The sequence below is a fragment of the Aulostomus chinensis genome, chromosome 15 (assembly GCF_037954235.1).
Source record: "Aulostomus chinensis isolate RoL2024-O1b breed Wild chromosome 15, RoL_Achi_v1.0, whole genome shotgun sequence".
Classification (NCBI taxonomy): Eukaryota; Metazoa; Chordata; class Actinopteri; order Syngnathiformes; family Aulostomidae; genus Aulostomus; species Aulostomus chinensis.
In genome coordinates this window covers 4592100-4609507 of record NC_141334.1, presented here as the reverse complement: position 1 = coordinate 4609507, position 17408 = coordinate 4592100, and the positions used below count along the sequence as shown (strand labels likewise).

The 17408-nt window shown below is 41.8% G+C and overlaps 1 protein-coding gene and 1 long non-coding RNA gene across 6 annotated transcripts in view; one reads left to right on the top strand and one right to left on the bottom strand.

The window, feature by feature from the left end:
* dtx2 (deltex 2, E3 ubiquitin ligase) overlaps nt 1-17408 on the top strand; it is a 32351-nt gene that overhangs the window by 2704 nt on the left and 12239 nt on the right. For 3 of the 5 annotated variants that reach the window (XM_086226327.1, XM_086226331.1, XM_086226328.1), the window contains exons 2-5: nt 3134-3284; nt 5269-5394; nt 15933-16010; nt 17007-17287. In XM_086226327.1, the coding sequence (XP_086082453.1) occupies nt 15979-16010; nt 17007-17287 (313 nt within the window). In that variant the 5' untranslated portion in view covers nt 3134-3284; nt 5269-5394; nt 15933-15978. Of the gene's footprint in view, nt 1-3131; nt 3285-5268; nt 5395-15932; nt 16011-17006; nt 17288-17408 lie in introns of those variants that run through there. The other 2 variants (XM_086226329.1, XM_086226330.1) reach the window with 2 other exon arrangements.
* LOC147248381 (uncharacterized) lies at nt 14513-17391 on the bottom strand. The gene is made up of 3 exons (XR_015119466.1): nt 16647-17391; nt 15927-16049; nt 14513-14877 (listed from the first exon to the last, which is right to left on the bottom strand). It is a non-coding gene; the product is annotated as an uncharacterized LOC147248381 (long non-coding RNA).

Below are 17408 nucleotides of genomic sequence, written 5' to 3'. Positions count from 1 at the left end.
TTAGTAAATCATTGCAAACGACTCATTTAAATGAGTGAATATATTAATTTTAACCCATTCCCCTGCCATGTGTGCGCCACCTTTCCACGTGTAAAATTCCCGCGTTCACAGGTTTCCTCATCATTGTTCTTTAACACAGCCTGAAGTTTCATCGTCACACGCGCACAACACTGCTTGGTATTCCTGACGGCTGCAATTTAATGGTAATGCTGGTTATCACGCTGTCATTTTGGCACCATTTCTTTTGCTCACACAGCTGTTTGACACATCTTTGTCTCTCTGTTGACAACAACACAACATGTTTGATGTTCTGAATCTCGAATGCAAATGCGCTCTGCAGAAGTGTCCATGGTTATTCTGCTTTAGTCATCCAGAATATCTGATTTGGAATCTGACTAAATGAGTATTCCCTCTGGATTTTTGTCATGTATATACGTCTTTTTGTTGTTGTTGTTGTTATGTTTTGTGAATTCCTCTTCAGACACGCCAATGTGCAATAAATTCCCTAATCTGAGATTTCCCAGACAGTGACGGATGTTGTCCGTCAAGGACAATGCATGGTTGTCACCAGTCCATAAGTCATTCAATATTGTGACAAGAACTGAATGATCCCTTTGATATCCTCAGACATTTGGCGGTTATTACTACGGCTCAAGGCGCGCACAAGGGTAGGGAGGATATTGAGCTAACAGCAGAGATTACTTTTTCCACACTGGGACATTGCATGTTGCATAAGTATAAAAAACACATAAAAGCCAGTGTGTGTCAGATTTATCCTCCCATCCCACATATTTAAGCCAAGGACATGGAAAATGATGGACTAAGAGCAACACGTAAAGGATTAAGTGTTGAAAAATCACTTGTTCATTTGTGTCATTCGCTTCAAAGCTGACTCAGGCTGGCTTCAGTATTGTTCTGTGCTTGGTATGAAACTGCCTCAAGCTGTTGGGATGAAACCAGGCCTGTTATCATATCATGATGGCCTCTGTGGCTTTAGCGACCCACTCTTGGAGGACTGGCACTGAGGTGTGTATCTTAAAGCAATACTTTACCCAAAAGGTCTTTTATGCCTTTCAAGTGCTCACATATATGCCCCCCCCCCCCCCCCACCCTCCTGCACTGCTTTCTTTGTAACTTTAGAATGTAGAAGAAGCCAGCGACGTATAGATTCGGCACTACCACGGACGAGCGAGAGCGAGTCAAGTTCAATGGAATGCTCCAGCTGGTTGCTCTGCGCGCTACTGCGAATAAGTGCTGAACCAGTCAGGTGATAGTTTCCTGGTTTTTGGCACAAATTAATGTTTTTGAGGATTAATTAATGAACATACGGTTGGATAAAGAAGATGTTGATTATATTTATGCAGCTGTTGTTAGCCCTCAGTTGCTCCTAGCTTCAAGTTAGATATTCATCCCTGGCTCTTTCTGTATTCTGGAATCCTTCCACAAAAGTGAAGAGGGGGGGGGGGGGGCATCTTTGTGAGCTGAAACCACTTATGCGTATGTACTTGAAAGGTGAAATTTACTTCGATTTACTGTGTCAGAGCCTATTTTTAGAAACGATCCCGTTTTGTGCACTTATTCTTTTTTCTTTTTTTTTCAAAAATGCAAAACCACCTCCAACCAACATATTTGGATACTTTAGGGAGTGTAATCTGACGGTGCCATTTCCATCAATCTTTTCTAATGTGATACTTCAAAATGCACATCGCAGAATGTTTGAAAACAGACAGCTTGTTTGGGCCACCGGTGGCTTGTGCAGCTTTTTTAATTTATTTTTTTTAACTCTCAGCGTGGGATCAAGGGATCAGTCAACCTTTTTAGTGTGTTTACCAGATTTTAAAACCCAAAGTGTACTCAGGTATGTGCAGGAGAAAAAGAATATAAGTTACCTTAGAGGAACCTTTTCGCACAGCTGGAAATTCACGGCTGAGCTGACATTGGCGTTCTTAGTCACGAGCGAGGGGAGCTCCGTTCAAATGTCATGTAAACCATCTTTTTTGCGGAAATTAGAGAAGAAAATTGTGAATTTATGTGCGCTTCCATCCACTATTGTTATGCAAATATAATGAGTTTGTCCGTCGGGACGAGTGCCGAGTTTCTCTCTCGCCCTCAAAGCCATTTCATTTATTCATTCTTTCAGTGCATATCAAAGCTCGTATCCTAGCATATTAATTAGGTTTACTGTCAGAATCCCAATTAGATATTAGTTTGTTTCTCAAAGACTCAGCCATTGCTTTGAACGGCAGTTTTTGTCCTCACGTTCAAATTGGAGCATCAAGTCACCCTCCACACTCTGAATAAAACATGCTTCTCTTTATGGGTGGAAGCACTTTTTAATTTTATAACGGTAAGAGGCGGATTTCCACACGCATTCAGATGTGATCTCCCCTCCCGGCCCCATCTTTGGCCAGGACTGTGCTACCCAGAATCCACACTCGTTCATGTACAGTTTGCGGTTCAGTTTTTAGTCTTCGGTTTCCAGTTGCCTCCAGCAACAAGTGTGACACTAGCATTACCTGAAAACAGTAAGCACTCTATAAATTACCACTTTTGGATGAGATGTTGCTCTAGAGCTGCGTTGAACGATGCATAATTGCAGCAAAATAAGCGCCTGCCTAAGATGGTCTTCCTTACTTATTTTTTTCTGTCGTAATTGAGAGCAGAAGATAAACACATATCAGGGGTACTGGTATGAGAATGAACCATGTTATTTTATTCAAATGCTCCGATTGAAGAACATCTACCCCATGTTCCCTTTCTGCTTTACTTCAGTTTCTCTGCAGAAGAAGACAAGCTAAACTTTGCCCACTCTCCTGCTCTTTCTCTTGTCGGTACATTGCTCAGTGTCTATATGCTTTTTGAAAATAACACAAAGCTAAAAGAATATATGTTTATCATATGAGCCACAATCACTTTGCTACAGGCGTAAACGACAACAACAATGGCAGCGAAAAAGAACAATTGTGTTCACTTTGCGAGCAGACAGATGAAAGTGCAATCCTTCTAAAGAACATCAGTCCTGTCCATCATCGGTAGCGGCGCCGAGCCTCTTTTACAAAACAGGCTTGCAGGCTTGATACTGCCACTCTCAGTCATGTTTCATGTTGAGCTTAGATCTCTGCTTTGTTTTCAGCGGGGCAACAGATGAAAACCTCATCTTGGTGCAGACAGGATGTGGCAAAGAGCCTGTGAGTGGGTTCTCCCTCCTCGCAGCGGGACTGATTCCACAGTGACAGAGATGGAAACGTCAGGCTCTGGGGGCCTGCGAGCACAAAGCCAGATAAGTGGGTTAGCCAGCTATCTTTGGGATTCACTCAGGTTTTCCTGTATCATGAAACTGGCTCATTCTCAATTGGGGTCGATCACAGTGGTAAACTACAATCCGCGCTAATTACCCTTTGAGGATCAGAACCCAAAACATGCTAATAGTCCAACCAATTACCAGATCAATGCAGCAAAAAAAACAACAAAACCCTACAGGGTTGTGATTTGGTCCGAAGTGACTTTACATCAAATTAAAAGGTCTAAAAGAGCAAAATCAGCAGTTTTATAGGTTTAAGAATGTACATTTCTTCTGAGCAGGTTTTAAAATGTAGGGGGAGGGGGAATTTTAAACTAAAATCCTCATACAGAATAGAGTAAGTATTATTGGTTCATGATTAAAAAAAAAGTAACTTTGACCTTGCCTCCTTATTTCCACACCGTACAGTCTTGTGTCCAAATGTTCATATGATTTACCAAATATGCCCCAGCCAGGCAGGAAAAAGCCTGCTGAGCAGCCCGGTGTGAGAGACAACCACCATCCTGTTTCCTGCCTCATCACATGGAGCTCCACAGACATAGTGACAACACTAGCCTGTTAGCTCACTCGTAGCCTTTAAGCTTGATTTTGTTAACACACTACCCACAGCCGGACCAAAATCCACAGCAAAATGTTTCCACTGCTGCAGAGAGAGCCAATAATCCTCCAAATATTTTACAGAGTCTGGAGATGGAGGTTTTAGGGAAGGGGGGTGGGGGGGGGGCACAATACTGTTGAACGCAGTATGGAGCCAAAACAGCTCAGAGTGTGTTGATCAAAACCTTTGATTCATAGATGTCCAGAAGTAAATGTACAACGCAGATGCCTTATACAGCAGAGGTGTTGTACCACCTGCCGTGAACTGCTTGCCCACCCGTGATGATAGCATGTTTTAAAGCGGCTGGGACCACTTCAGAAAATTGCAGATGAGCGTTTTTACGTCAGGCATTTCACATTAGAACCCATTCATGAGACAAACTGGCCACACATTCAAACTCTGCTCAACTTGGTCCAGATGTATTCTTCATTAAAGAAATTCAGAACATTTTGGGCAGCCCACATCAATCCTGCATATGTGGACTCTATTCATCCCAACGCCCGCTTTCAAACAGCCGCCATTAAAGAGGAAGACATTCACAACTGCATTGATCTCTTATTAAATTATAACATGTTTTGCACTGAGAAAACACAGACTTCAGGACTCGTCCGCCCTGAGTCGAGGGCTTCTCAGTGCATTCCCTCACATAATTACAAGATCCTGACTTGTAAAGAGCTTTCACGTCAACATCCGAATCATAATCACAACTGTCCAACTTGACACATAATAACACCAAACAAACATGGATGCCCCAAATCAGCCGAACTCCACTGTTCAGTGCGATTAACCCAGATTGAGAAGTGTTAAATTGTTACTGCAGAGTATTTCAGTCATCAAATGGCCAACATTGTAAAACCCACTTGATGACTTGCAAATCTGTCACATCCATCACATGACATGAACACAACATAATTCTGAGTGCATATTAAATGAAACTCTCTTGATCTGGATCTGTAATCCACTGCTCGCCCCTGCCTTTCATACTGTTCGTGCACTTGAGCACATATCCTCACAGCTCAGTGCATGTTCTTCACTGGTTCCCAAACTTAATTAAGTCCTTTACCCCAGCGAACATTCAACCTCCTGCTGTGTACCAGCTCTGCAAGATGTCACACTTTGAATTATTTGTAAACCTTCCTCAAAAAGGAAATAGAAAAGACCAAAAGTAAGCCTGTTACATGTAGACGCTACAGAGTTTTTGAGTGTTTTATTCTTTATTTGACCTCCAATGCATTTCATATTTCGACAAAAGCAAACTAACGTGATGCGTATCAGTTTGGGCACAATGTGACTTCAGCACCAATACGGATTTATCTGCAAATCAAGCAACATATCAGGTATGAGAGGCTCTTGTTTCTGTCCGACCCAGGAGGAACTGGACCACTGAGGGTGGATCCCGAAGAGGACCAGCCCACAGCCCCACTCTGCTCTGGTGCCTTCTTCAGGCTTGTGGAGTGAGGAGGAGGTGGTCTTCCACAGGAAGTCACTGTGTTAGGTGAGTCAGACAGCTTAAAATGTTTCTTAATTATCACTCTGTTGTGGGCACCGTTGAAAATCCACTGAGACAGCAAACAGGCAGAATTTTCATTAACTAGATGTCAGGCTAAATTACCTGTCTGGAAGAAAACCGACAACTTTGGCATCGCTGTGAAAACATTTGTCCCTCCTCAGCAATTTCTATTTCTGAGTCCAAATTTTCTGTTTCCAGTCCAGTCTTTTATTCCTTTTTTTTCTTTCATCGCTCCTTCCGATTTTGTTTTGCTTCGTTTCATAATTCTACTTTATGACTTGTCAACAGTTGGAACAGTTAGAGCAGGGGTGCCAAAACATTTTCCCTTGGATGGCCTAAACTGAGACTGAACACTTGGACTAAATGTAAAATGGTACTGAGATCCCAAGTTTCCATCAAACTGCATTTAAACTCTCACATAGATTTTCAAAATAAATAACTTACAAATGTATTTCTGTGAGGTGCCTCCAACTTTATGGTGGGCCATGTTTGACCCGCAAGCTGCACTTTTGGCAGGCTTCGGTTAAAGCCTGTTTATCTTTGACCACAAAATCCTTTTAGGTTTAGTTTTGAGTCCATATTAGCACTGCTGTTTACACGCACATCTATAGATAACAACACGCCCGCTGGACGTTTTTAGTTTGTACATTTTAGGCTGCTGTGGAACACGGCAGTGCTAAATGGGCTCAGTGGAGGAGGTTTGGATATGAAGCGCTCACTCTAGGCCAATGAAAACACTTTACTTCTTAATTCCAGGTGATCATAGACGAGTGAAAACATATTGTGAGTAATGTATTCCCTTTGCAAAAAGAGATACCTCGAAATCTTTTACTTAAATCAGGACAGCTTCCACAAATCCACAAGGCATGTCACTGAAGGGCAGAAATACATAGCTGCCTGCCTGACTATGACTGATGGGATGTGATGTGCACTGCATGCTACCCATGGAGTCATGAAATAAACGCCTCATCCACTAGTAATTTAGATTTTTAATCGTCCATCTTTTACTATTTAGGACATTTTTCTTGGCAGCGCTCAATGAGATCAAGCCAAAAACATAATGGAGACAGCTGTCTGTGGTGCACACGGATGAAGTAGTAAACTTGTTTTTCATTTGTGCATGAAGGAAGTACTGACAATTTAATGTTGCACATCAAGCTGCTTGAGAATATATGTGTGTAATCTCATTGCTCAGAGTGGCAATAACTTGAGAAAGTTATTAAAAGCCACTCATCAAGTGGTGAATCTAATGTTTGGCCACTCTCAGGGACCAAAATAAAAGGTTCTTGATTTTCTCTACTGAGAGGAGTTCTAAAATCAACCCAGTCTGATTATACTCTGCATGTCTGTGGTCAGTGGGTGACATTGCTGTTGTCTTTTATTTTATTATATTTAAAAAAACAAAAACAAAGCAACGACAACAAATAAGTGGACCAAACCATGTACATCAAGGAAAATAAACATAGGAATTGATACGTGTTCTATAAGCTAGAAAACCACTTCTCATGTATGAATACAAATACATTTCTAACCCCATGATTTGGTGATTTTAAAAGAATCAGAATGTGCAGCTAACAGGGTGATAAAGGTTGTAAAGCAAATTTTAGGAGTATGGTAAGAGAGTTGAAATGAACTTGAGGGGCAAAACACAACATTGTTCCAAAACGCACAAGAGCAAACCCATTAATAGTTAACGAAATTTATTCCAGTTTATTCCAGAGAACACGACGTTTCTGAAAATTCATTACATTTCCCAAAACATCCATTCATTTCAGAAAAAAAAACATCATTTTAGAAAAGACACATTTGAGAAAACACATTAAATTTTGCACATAACTGTAATCAATGGGCACGAGCTGAAAAGTTTTCCATGTATTTTCATTTTATTTCCATATAGTGTGAAATGAGAAAGGTACATTCCGAGAGGGATGCTGCACACGGTACTCTACTCCACGATACTTCAACATACTGTTCCCTAAACAAACCTCGGGGCAAATAAACTAATCATTATGTTCAGCCTTCATCCAGCAGCAGGTTGCATGAAGTATTTTCATGATCACTCAGACCATCTGCCTAGCATGACAAAATATTTGCCCGGAGTGAAACCAGCGTTTCCACAGACTGTGGCCTTCCTTTGTGCTGTCTTCACTGGGGGCGGAACGTTCACTCACGCCAAAGAGAAAAAAAGTTTTCCATGTTCTCTCAGGCTTTCAGACAGAGTTCAGAGAGATGCACAGTACAGACGTTCTTTACTTCTTCACCACGACGGTGTTGATAGTCCACACAGTTTGGAGTACTAACGTGGAACTGTATGTACTGCACGGTAAAATGTGTTTCGAAAAAGGTGCAGTTACCGAAGACGAAGGCATAACGAGGTCACCAGCATTGGATGGATCAGATCTGATGATGTCATATAGCCTTGGTGGCGTTATTGGATCGAACAGGACTCTCTTGTTCAAGACTGCATTTCAGTTTATAACAGCGTTACCAAACCATCCATCTGAGGCTGTTGAAGCTGCAAACATTCAGATGTACTAAAGCATCCCTCAGTGTTCATCTGCCCTTTCAGCCACCCAGCTAGCAGGGCAAGTTCCCTCAAGACTGGCCAACATAATAAGAATAAGAATAAGAAAACTTTATTTATCCCACACTGGGGAAATTTACATACCTCATTAGCACAAGTTCTGATGATGTTGAAGAAAGTGTCTCAATTGAACCCCTAAAGAGTGTTTTAAGGATGATGAATCACTTCAAATAATATTCTACCAAGGTTACATGTTTCTTAAGTTTCGGAGGTTGAAGAATATTTGAGCTTTAATCTGTTGCCTCGGCCGGTATTTCCAGAGTGTTTTTTTTTTTTTTTTTTTTGGATAATGTTACCCTGTTAACCTTCAGGAAAACATTCTGGGAATAAATTGAAAACTTCTTGCTGACATTACCATAACACTGCTCGAAATATTCTCGCATTTTTACAGCAAAATATTTCTTGCTAGGCATTAGTGCATCCAGTGTGACTGATGGTCGAGGGAGACAGAATGTTCAGTACTACATATTTTACTCTGTCTGCATGTAAATGTTGTTATGACCTTCTTAAAGGTGTGTTACAATGTTCAGAAACAAAAAAAAACCCAGAATAAGTTAACAGTAGAATTAATTACATTTAGCGTGAGTTGAGCCAGTGTTATAGCCTCCCTTATATAATGAGACAGACTGAACTGAAGACAAGGTGTTTGCCATTTTGTTGTTGTCATATTGTGTGTTTGCGCTCTTTGTCGTCTTAATTAATTCTCCAGAATTAATCCCTGCATTTCATGGTTAAACTTCAGCGTCCCATTAAGCTGTCAGCCTCTAATGTCCATTCCTGATTGATGAGACTTAACGTCAGAACGGTTTCTTCCAAGTCGACTCCTGTCTTTGGTTTGATGTCTCACTAAAAATGTGTGTGTGTATGTGTGTGTTTGTGTGTGTGCGTGTGTGTTTGTGTTATCATTATGCAGCCGGTGCTTGAACTGGACCAGTTCTCACTGGCACAGAGTACTGGCATGTTTGTTTTCTGCTCCTGCCACTGTGTGCTGCTACCTCCTGTTGTATGCAGATAGGCACAAGACTAAAATCTTAACCGAACCAAAACTTCAACACATAAACTGTCCTTGTGGAAATTCTCATTGTAATGTCTTCTCTGGGTACTTCAGAGCATATTTGCAAATCAGTCGAGTTCCTGTAGTATACTACAAAAATACCAGTGCATAAATATCTTGTATTATTCCTGTGAAAGAAACCACATATCTCGTAGAAATATGCAAAATGACCATAAAAATAATCAAAATCTGTTGGCCAGCACTCAACTGCCAGATGGACTGTTTACATGATGGTCTGGATAACATCCTGATACAGCAGAGCCCTGGCCAATGAGCAAGCAGGGAGATGGGATTCAAGTGAATGGTTACATTCATGTCGTAGAGTGTCGAACCAGAGCCGTTTTAGTTTAGTAGTTTTTAACTCAGTAAATATCAACAAATCCTCCGAGCCATACAGCTATATAAACCATTTGTTCCGGCCCCGTGATGGAACACATTTTTAGCACAGCCTGGATAAGTTCAGGCACAAAAACACGTTAGGAAAAGATCCTGGTCCGAGCAATGCTTTGACAGAAACAGGAAGCCCACTTTCACCACTGGCAGAACTAAAATCAACAGCCAGCTCCCGCTGAAGCTGCGCGGTGCCTTCTCCATGTCAGCGACTGTACAGGATCTAAGTATTCTGTCAAAATGGCAGCGAGCTTCAAAACAGCTTCCTCCCCTCAGTAGCTCTAACCACTGCAGCCACCTCTTCCTCTATCCATCAAGCAATCCCTCCACCTCTGTTTACAGATGTTGTGCCCCTGTCACAGATGCCATGCCTTCCTTTGGTCAGATTTGCTCCGGCTGCTAGATGGCCTCAGCCACTTAAACACTAATGTAGGTCATTTTCACCACTTACTTGGGACCCATCTGCTCGTTCAGGATGGTAAAAGTACTTGTGAAGTACTGAGAGTATGATTGGATAAACAAAACTTTGTGACTTGGATGATGCGATTAGCAGTTTGTGAATCCTTTATATAGTTTTGCTATTTTTTAATCCTCAGTCTCAAGAGTGTTTGCATTCTGGATTTGCCAAACAGAGAATGACAATTTGACACTTGGATTCAAGTTGCACCTAAGTCGCACAAATGTGACGATATTTTTGGGCTTTATGTTTATTTTTTACTAAAGAAATGAAAAGCAGCACGTCACGTAAGCTAGCTGAACCAATCTGCCTAAGTCTGACTCAGACCCTAACTGTACTTTCAAATTTTGGTCCTAACCTCGTCAGATTGGCCGTCCACACTCAGGAGGCAAGACACCTAAGACTTAAACTCGAGGTCAAAGAATTGAGGTTTGATTTTGACAAGCAGGAGGAGAATTGTGTGCACCTCTGTCACCAACGAGTCATGCAGGGGACAAAACAATACCTCACGAACGCCTCAAGACACTTAAGAGTGAGAAAATGATCATTTTAGGGTCAGGTTTTATTTTAATTTCATCATTTCATGTTTTCTATTCAACAAATAGATCTCTGCAAAAAAAAAGAAAAAAAAGAAGCTCGATTAAGTTGTTAAAAAGGTATTTCCATGAAGGAAGACTGCACGTGCGATGAACAGTAGACACACAGAAGTGCCATACAGCTGCAGACACGGTGTCACAGCAGAGTGTGAAGAGCTTTTAGTTATAAGGGGAAGAGATTACGGGGGTTTGGAACCTACATCATAGTGGATCATGCTGCAGGAGCAAAGTTTCTGGAGACATTTTGACATGTTTTGACTCATTATAAACCAAGAATCGTGGGTGCCATTAGAATCCTTTTGAACTCTGTCAAACCAGACCTGAACGTGGCTCCCTCTGAGTTTTTTTGGAGATCACATCGAGTTAGTTTATTCCGGCATGAGACAAGGAGATGAGATGGTTTTTCAGTTCTCTCTTGATGGATGATGCTGACTACCACTGCTGGCAGGTTGGCCTGTCAGATGCTCTGGAAGCTCTCCAGCTTTTCTTATGGGGCATCAGATTACTTTGAGTTGAATGGAGAAGACAACAACCACTTAGTCTGACTCAGCAATTACAGATAAACATGAGAGATATACAGTCATTTTACAGTGTCACCACAAATTCAGAGATATGTATTTTTCAGCAGAACGTATAAATACACAGAGGTGGCCTTCAGCCTCTGCCGTATTTGGGTCTGGTTGCCTTGCTGGAGAAAGGTCGGTGCTTTTTCCCAAAAGGACTTGGGCCAGATGCATAAAACTCAGTGTAGATTAATGACTAAAACAGAGTGTACAGAAATATGCCTACGTATTCTTTTCATCTGATTTATAAAGCCTTTCCTAAACAATTTAATTCCAAACATTGTGTAATGGTTCGCACTTGCTCAAGTCTAATGTCCACTCTCATTAACGACCATAAATGTGGGTTGACACGCTGCATGTACAGTGCTACAGCCATGACATATTTTGTAGTCCAACAGGAAAGTTTCATCGCCGTGAGGTCCCTCAGCCTTTACATTCGATTTCGGATTATCACCGCAAATAAACTTGATGGCAAACACAAGTTTCTGAAACATGTTTTTTTTGTTTTTTGTCTAGCAAGACAGTTTTTACTGATAAAAAACCACGTTTACAATTCTTGAAGTGAAATCTTTAGAAGTACAAAGATGACTTGCTGGGAACCAACCACACCAGGGATGTGTGACTTCAGTGTTACCACAACCAGCTTCACCGCAATGGCTTTTCATTTCCACGACAACTTCGGTAGACTGGTTTAGTTACTTTACATAAACACCGGAAATTCATTCATTCATTTAGCGAAACTGCTGAATCCCAAGCCCCGCCCACTTCTCTTGACCATCCAATCATAACTGTTGCTTGGGCTTGAGATAGGTCAATAAACAATTAAGAAACTTTGTATATTTCCTCATCTTTCACTACAAACATGTCAAGTGACACCGAAAGCCTTCTTCTTTGAGTCTCAGCAGAATAATCTGAGTTTGACGGGTGATCAGTGTCTTCTTCCAACTCGGAGGTTGGAATGTTCCCACTTCCCAAATGCTCATGAATGCACTATAAGCGGCTCCACCATCAGCCCTGAATCTTCCTCACTAACAGGAGTGAGGCAGAGGACTTTTCAATGATACTGATAGACCAATTTGGGCAAAGAGCCATTGGATAATGGAGATTGTTCTCCTCTAGCCAGCCATGGTCCTTTCAACTGCACCGGAACCTGGCTACCCAAGAGGAGATATTTCATCATTTCATCCTCATCTGGAGCGTCTCACTCTATAAGCCCAACCCATGAAATCTTTAATCTGAATGCAGTGGGGCTCATTAACGTCATCGCCACTATACAGAGAGCAAGGGCTCTGACCACAAAGTCTCTATACAAAGGCAAGTGGCAGGCTTTTGAACAGTGGTGTGGAAAATTGGGTTATTTCAATGCTCTGCAACAGCAATTCTCACTATCCTCGGGAAATGTTGGATAAGAGAAGGTCTTTTTTTACGCTCTCAGTCACACACAGGTCAGACCCACGTTGGTACTCTGTCTACTGAAGTTAATGCAGAAGTCATCGTAATCATTGGGCCAGTTTTTGCAATACCGTGTCTTGATGATAGATTGAAAGAAGTGGACAGAGCTCCTGGGTGTGAAAAGGGAAAGCTAACACTTTAAGTGCCTTAAACCTGCTTTCTTTAATCAAATTTCAATCACATTTTTATTTATAAAACCTGAAATCACATTTGCATTTTGACATTCTTTCTAATGGCCACCAGGAGGTTTCTGCCCTTGTGGATTGTATGAGAAAATGACTCCATCTCTCATTCGGTTTATTACCTTGGTAAACATTTTTCCTCAGCTGATGTTCTCTGTGTAAGTTATGGTCCTTTTTAAATTAAAGGAGATAATAAAGCAGGGTGTAAGCCTTAGAGCAGGCTGCCCAAACTTTTTCTCTTGAAGGACCAAACCTCAAACGAAGCAGTGGGCTGTGGGCCAAAAAGCAAACACGTATTTTGTTGTTAAAATCCTTTTTAACGTGTATTTATGTATTTATTTTATTTATCACACGTGGCAAATTGGCCAAATTGAACCTTAAGTGCATTAAGTGTATGCACTACATGCATTTTAATAATTTCCTCTCAATATTACCCATCCCAGGAGTCTGGAGTGGTTTAATATAACAACCCAGTCGTTTTACGGTTAGACCAGGAGTTTTATTTTTGGCTTTCTGCCTTTCGTTTGATGGCTAAAAAGCACTGGGAGACCGGAAACACGATGTGTAGCTGGTGGATTTGCCTCATAGTGGTTCTGCATTGTGTTGTGGAGTTGTAATAAAGAGGCAGGAGGCAGCACGGGGTCTCTGCTTCGTTTACTGGCCATCTGTGATGATGAATTTGGCTGCCCTGTGCTCAGCCACAAGTGACCACGCATAGTCAAGCATCAGTGATACAGAACAGAAAAATGTGAACAATGACATATTAAATTAAACAATATGACAAGAACCATTAAGACTCCATTAGCAACCCCAAATTTTAGCGCTTTAACTGATTACAGTGTCAATTCACATTAATACACCCAAGTTTGGATGCGCCAACATGAGCAGGCAACGCTGGAGAGTTACCATAGCAACGACACCAGCTAGACTCAAACGTGCTGTGTGTAGCTAACCTGGTGTGCATTAATTATGAGGCTACAAGCCTTTCATTGCACCGCAAACAGTTTGAAAAACATTCTCACAAGCAGCTCAGTGAAAATCTGAGGTTTGGTCCCCACGAGGCTCAATTACTGGTGAAGAAGCCAGTTGATATAACTGCTATAAAGCTGGTTGAAATGGTATTGACGAAATACTCGGCTGAGGAATATTCTTGCCTGAATTAAAACTACACAACCACTTTGACAAATTGAATTGAAGTTGTGAGCGCATAATGATAATTTAGGAATTTAGACGGATCGTTAAGTAAGAGTAAGAATCTGAACTTTAGGTTATCAGTATGCAAACAGTTGACAGCTAATACATTTTCACATTTTCTTATGATGGGGAACTGGTCACCAAATGTTCCTGATATCCAAATTGTGATAGAGAATTGACATCATGATGCCTATTTCTTTCTTTGCCTCCGAGACGGTGGCAGATGTGAGCCAGAGGCGTCGTGTTTTTGAGATGTCCAAACGTCCGTCCCATTCTCATTACCGCAGTGGCTCAGGAACTCCTTCAGGGGATTTCTTCAGATTTGTTTCAAAGGTCCACCGGGTCCAGAAGACATTGGATTCAAATTTTAAGCAATAAGGTGGTTCTGAGATATCACATAAATGAGACCTACAGACGGACAACGGAAAACAAAAACACTCTTATCTAGTTGGAGGCCAAAAGGTGCCAGAGCACCACCCATGTGTGTCTGTGTTTGTGAATGCCTTCGTTGCTGGATTTATTCCAAACGGAGCCAGTGTGGTTTTCTCACCAGCTCTGTCTGCAAACAATAGTGACACTGACCTTTTTTTTTTGTGGTCGAGCCTCTCATGGACCCTTAGAACTAATACCTTCATGCTCACAGGCATCTGCCTTACAAACCCACCTTTATTTTTAATCAAAGAGCCGGCTTGTTTCCAGTACAGGTGTTCATTTTCTCTACTGGTGGCTGACATTCCTCTGCCCTGCCCCATCAATGGGCTGCTCTATTAAAGACAGACTTACCTTTCGTCCGCTGCAGGCTCTGAGAGACATGCTGTTCATCACTCTGGGAGCAGTGGAATCGCTCCAGCAGCTGCCAGGTGTGCATGCACAGGTGTTTGAACAGGCACCAGTCCAAGCCTCTTTTCTCCATTCCTCACATTACTACCTCCATCACCGTCTCCATCGCTGCACCACACCAATCACATCCACGCTGACAGTGACGGAGGCGGCATGCTTTCAGGAAAAAAAAAAAGAAGAAAAGATGGAAGAGCTGTAGCTGAAAGATTGAAAGATAATGAGAGCATCCACAGATCTGTGCAGATAGGTGGAGCCTCCCATCGGCTCTGCCGAGAGTTCTGGATAAAATGAGCTGATATCACTAAAAGATGCTAACTCATAGCTGTTTCACCTGTGAAAAACCAATGGACACATTTTGACGGGAAGATGGTTGTTGTAGGACAGGAAGCCATTGAATTGTACATCCTGAATGTTTTCAAGCTAGAATAGCTTCAGAGCAGTTCTCCCAGACCAGACCGCGTTCTTCCTCCGGCCTCTGTTTGTTGTCCTGCTCTTGGGCTCCTGGCTTTGCCCTCACATTGTTAAATCAGCTGACTCACTGGCTTAAAACCAAGTAACGACTGCTTGCAGCCATCCGTCATTATTGTTTATTACGTGTGAAAACATTATGCTCTGGTTGCTTTGCAAAAACAGGGCTAAAAATGTTTGAGGCTGTTGTTTTTATGGGATATTATTCCATTTGTCATTTTTAGACAACTTACCATGCATTTAGATATTGACTATGTGTCTGAGTATTGGTTAAGTGGAACGCTTCGATCCCAGTTGGGCACTAATTTAAACATTCGTCAAACTGCTGTCAGAGCCGTACACCTTTGTTATCTTTAATGTGAAATTCATGTACACCCTCCAGATAAACAAAATATACTGTCCTCCTCCCAGCGAGAGCACAGCGCAGTGTCATGCTGCAATATATCTGTGTGTGTCGAACTCATCCAAGTTGTTCATACACAACAGACAGATGTGTGAAGAATTGATGAAACCCCTTTGGTCAGTTTAGTTGAAAGAATAATAATTTTCATCTTCCTGAACAGTAGCACAGTTCTTTTTTGCATAGTTCAAGATATATATATATATATATATATATATATATATATATATATATATATATATATATATATATATATATATATATATATTTTGAAGCCTGCTGTGAAGATTAGATAAGTTAGATTTCAACTGGATTTAATTGTGTTGTTCCTACTCACCTCCAGTTGAGGGCGGCACTAATGCTGAGAGTGATGCAGAGGAGGTTGGACAATGAAGAAGAATGCGACCTTTAAGTGCTCCTTGTAAGTTGCCAGTTTGGTTTGGCAGTGCTTCGCCCCCAGCTTTGGACAAAAAGAGGCAATGATGAATGAGGATCTTTATCATTTGGGGATATTTTCATTTTCATGAATGAATGACATCAGTGTGCAGATGTACAACTGGTGGAAGATATTTGAAGGAATTCCAGCTCTGCCAATTATCTACTAATTCATTTAGAATATTGAGGACTCTAATTCACAGTGTTTGCTTACAGCTGTGTTGTGTTAGACATTAGTGTTAACCGTAACATCAAATGCATGTTTATATTTGAGACGAATTATTTGATGTGAACTGGGATTTATGATTTTAGATGTGTGTTTTTGTGTAAGGTTTTAAACGCAGAACCCAGGAAGATTGGCTGATCCTGGCAAATAAACATGCGTTTAATGTTACACCATATTTAGGAAGGTGGTAGTGTGGACGGTTCAAATGTATACGTGACAATACGATACATTGAGAAGGGAGGGGGAAAAAAACTCGGAATGGAGTGTAAAACGTGAAATCACTCCAAATGCACTGTCACACAAACGCAGGTCTTTACATAACTCTAGAAACACGGATCCCGACGGGCTTTAAAAAAATATATATACATTTTCTTTGTGTGGTTCTCAAAAACATACCTTGAGTGGCGACAATCCCCATGGTTCGTGAAGGCAGCAGCGGAGGGGGAAGGAAGGAGGAAGGCACCCTGGCAACGCTGTCACAAAGCTAACGTTGTGGATGTAGCTAGCTCTCTGAATACCTCAGCTTCCTCAACATGTACTGTAATGTTAATCTAGGCATTCTAACATCCAGCCTTTACCTCTCATTTCCCTCAAAAGGTTGTTAACACCTCCGCGATGGCATTTTTCAACGAGCCAAGCTAGCCTCGCTAGCGGACTTTTTCTTCTTTCGTAGCAAGCTAAACAGAGCGAGCCGTTGTTAGCGTTAGCATAAGCTAGCTCGGTGATTATGGCGATTGTGTCTGGTTCCTGTGCCAGGGTGAACGGCTCAAGAAATGGGCCCTCCGTGTCAGCTGCACCATCTGGATCCGTGGGTCAATCTCAGCCCATGATAGCGGTGTGGGAATGGCAGGATGACCTGGGCTACTGGCGGCCTTACAGCGGCCAAGTGAGCGCCTACATCGAGCGATGCCTATCACCGCGGGGCCACAGAGGAGCAGGACCCGGCGTGACGAGCATCTGCCTCGGACAATCAGACCCTAGCCTGTCGCCTTATCTCATTGATGTACCAAGCTTGAAACAGTTTCGACAGGACACTGGTGAGCATAGATCCTGTAGATGTAACGTGACACCTCAGATTAAAGTACGTCTCTTAACGTTCAATGGATCTTATCTGGCCCTTTAACTGAGACGTCAGCTACGAAGATGCGCTGTTGTTGT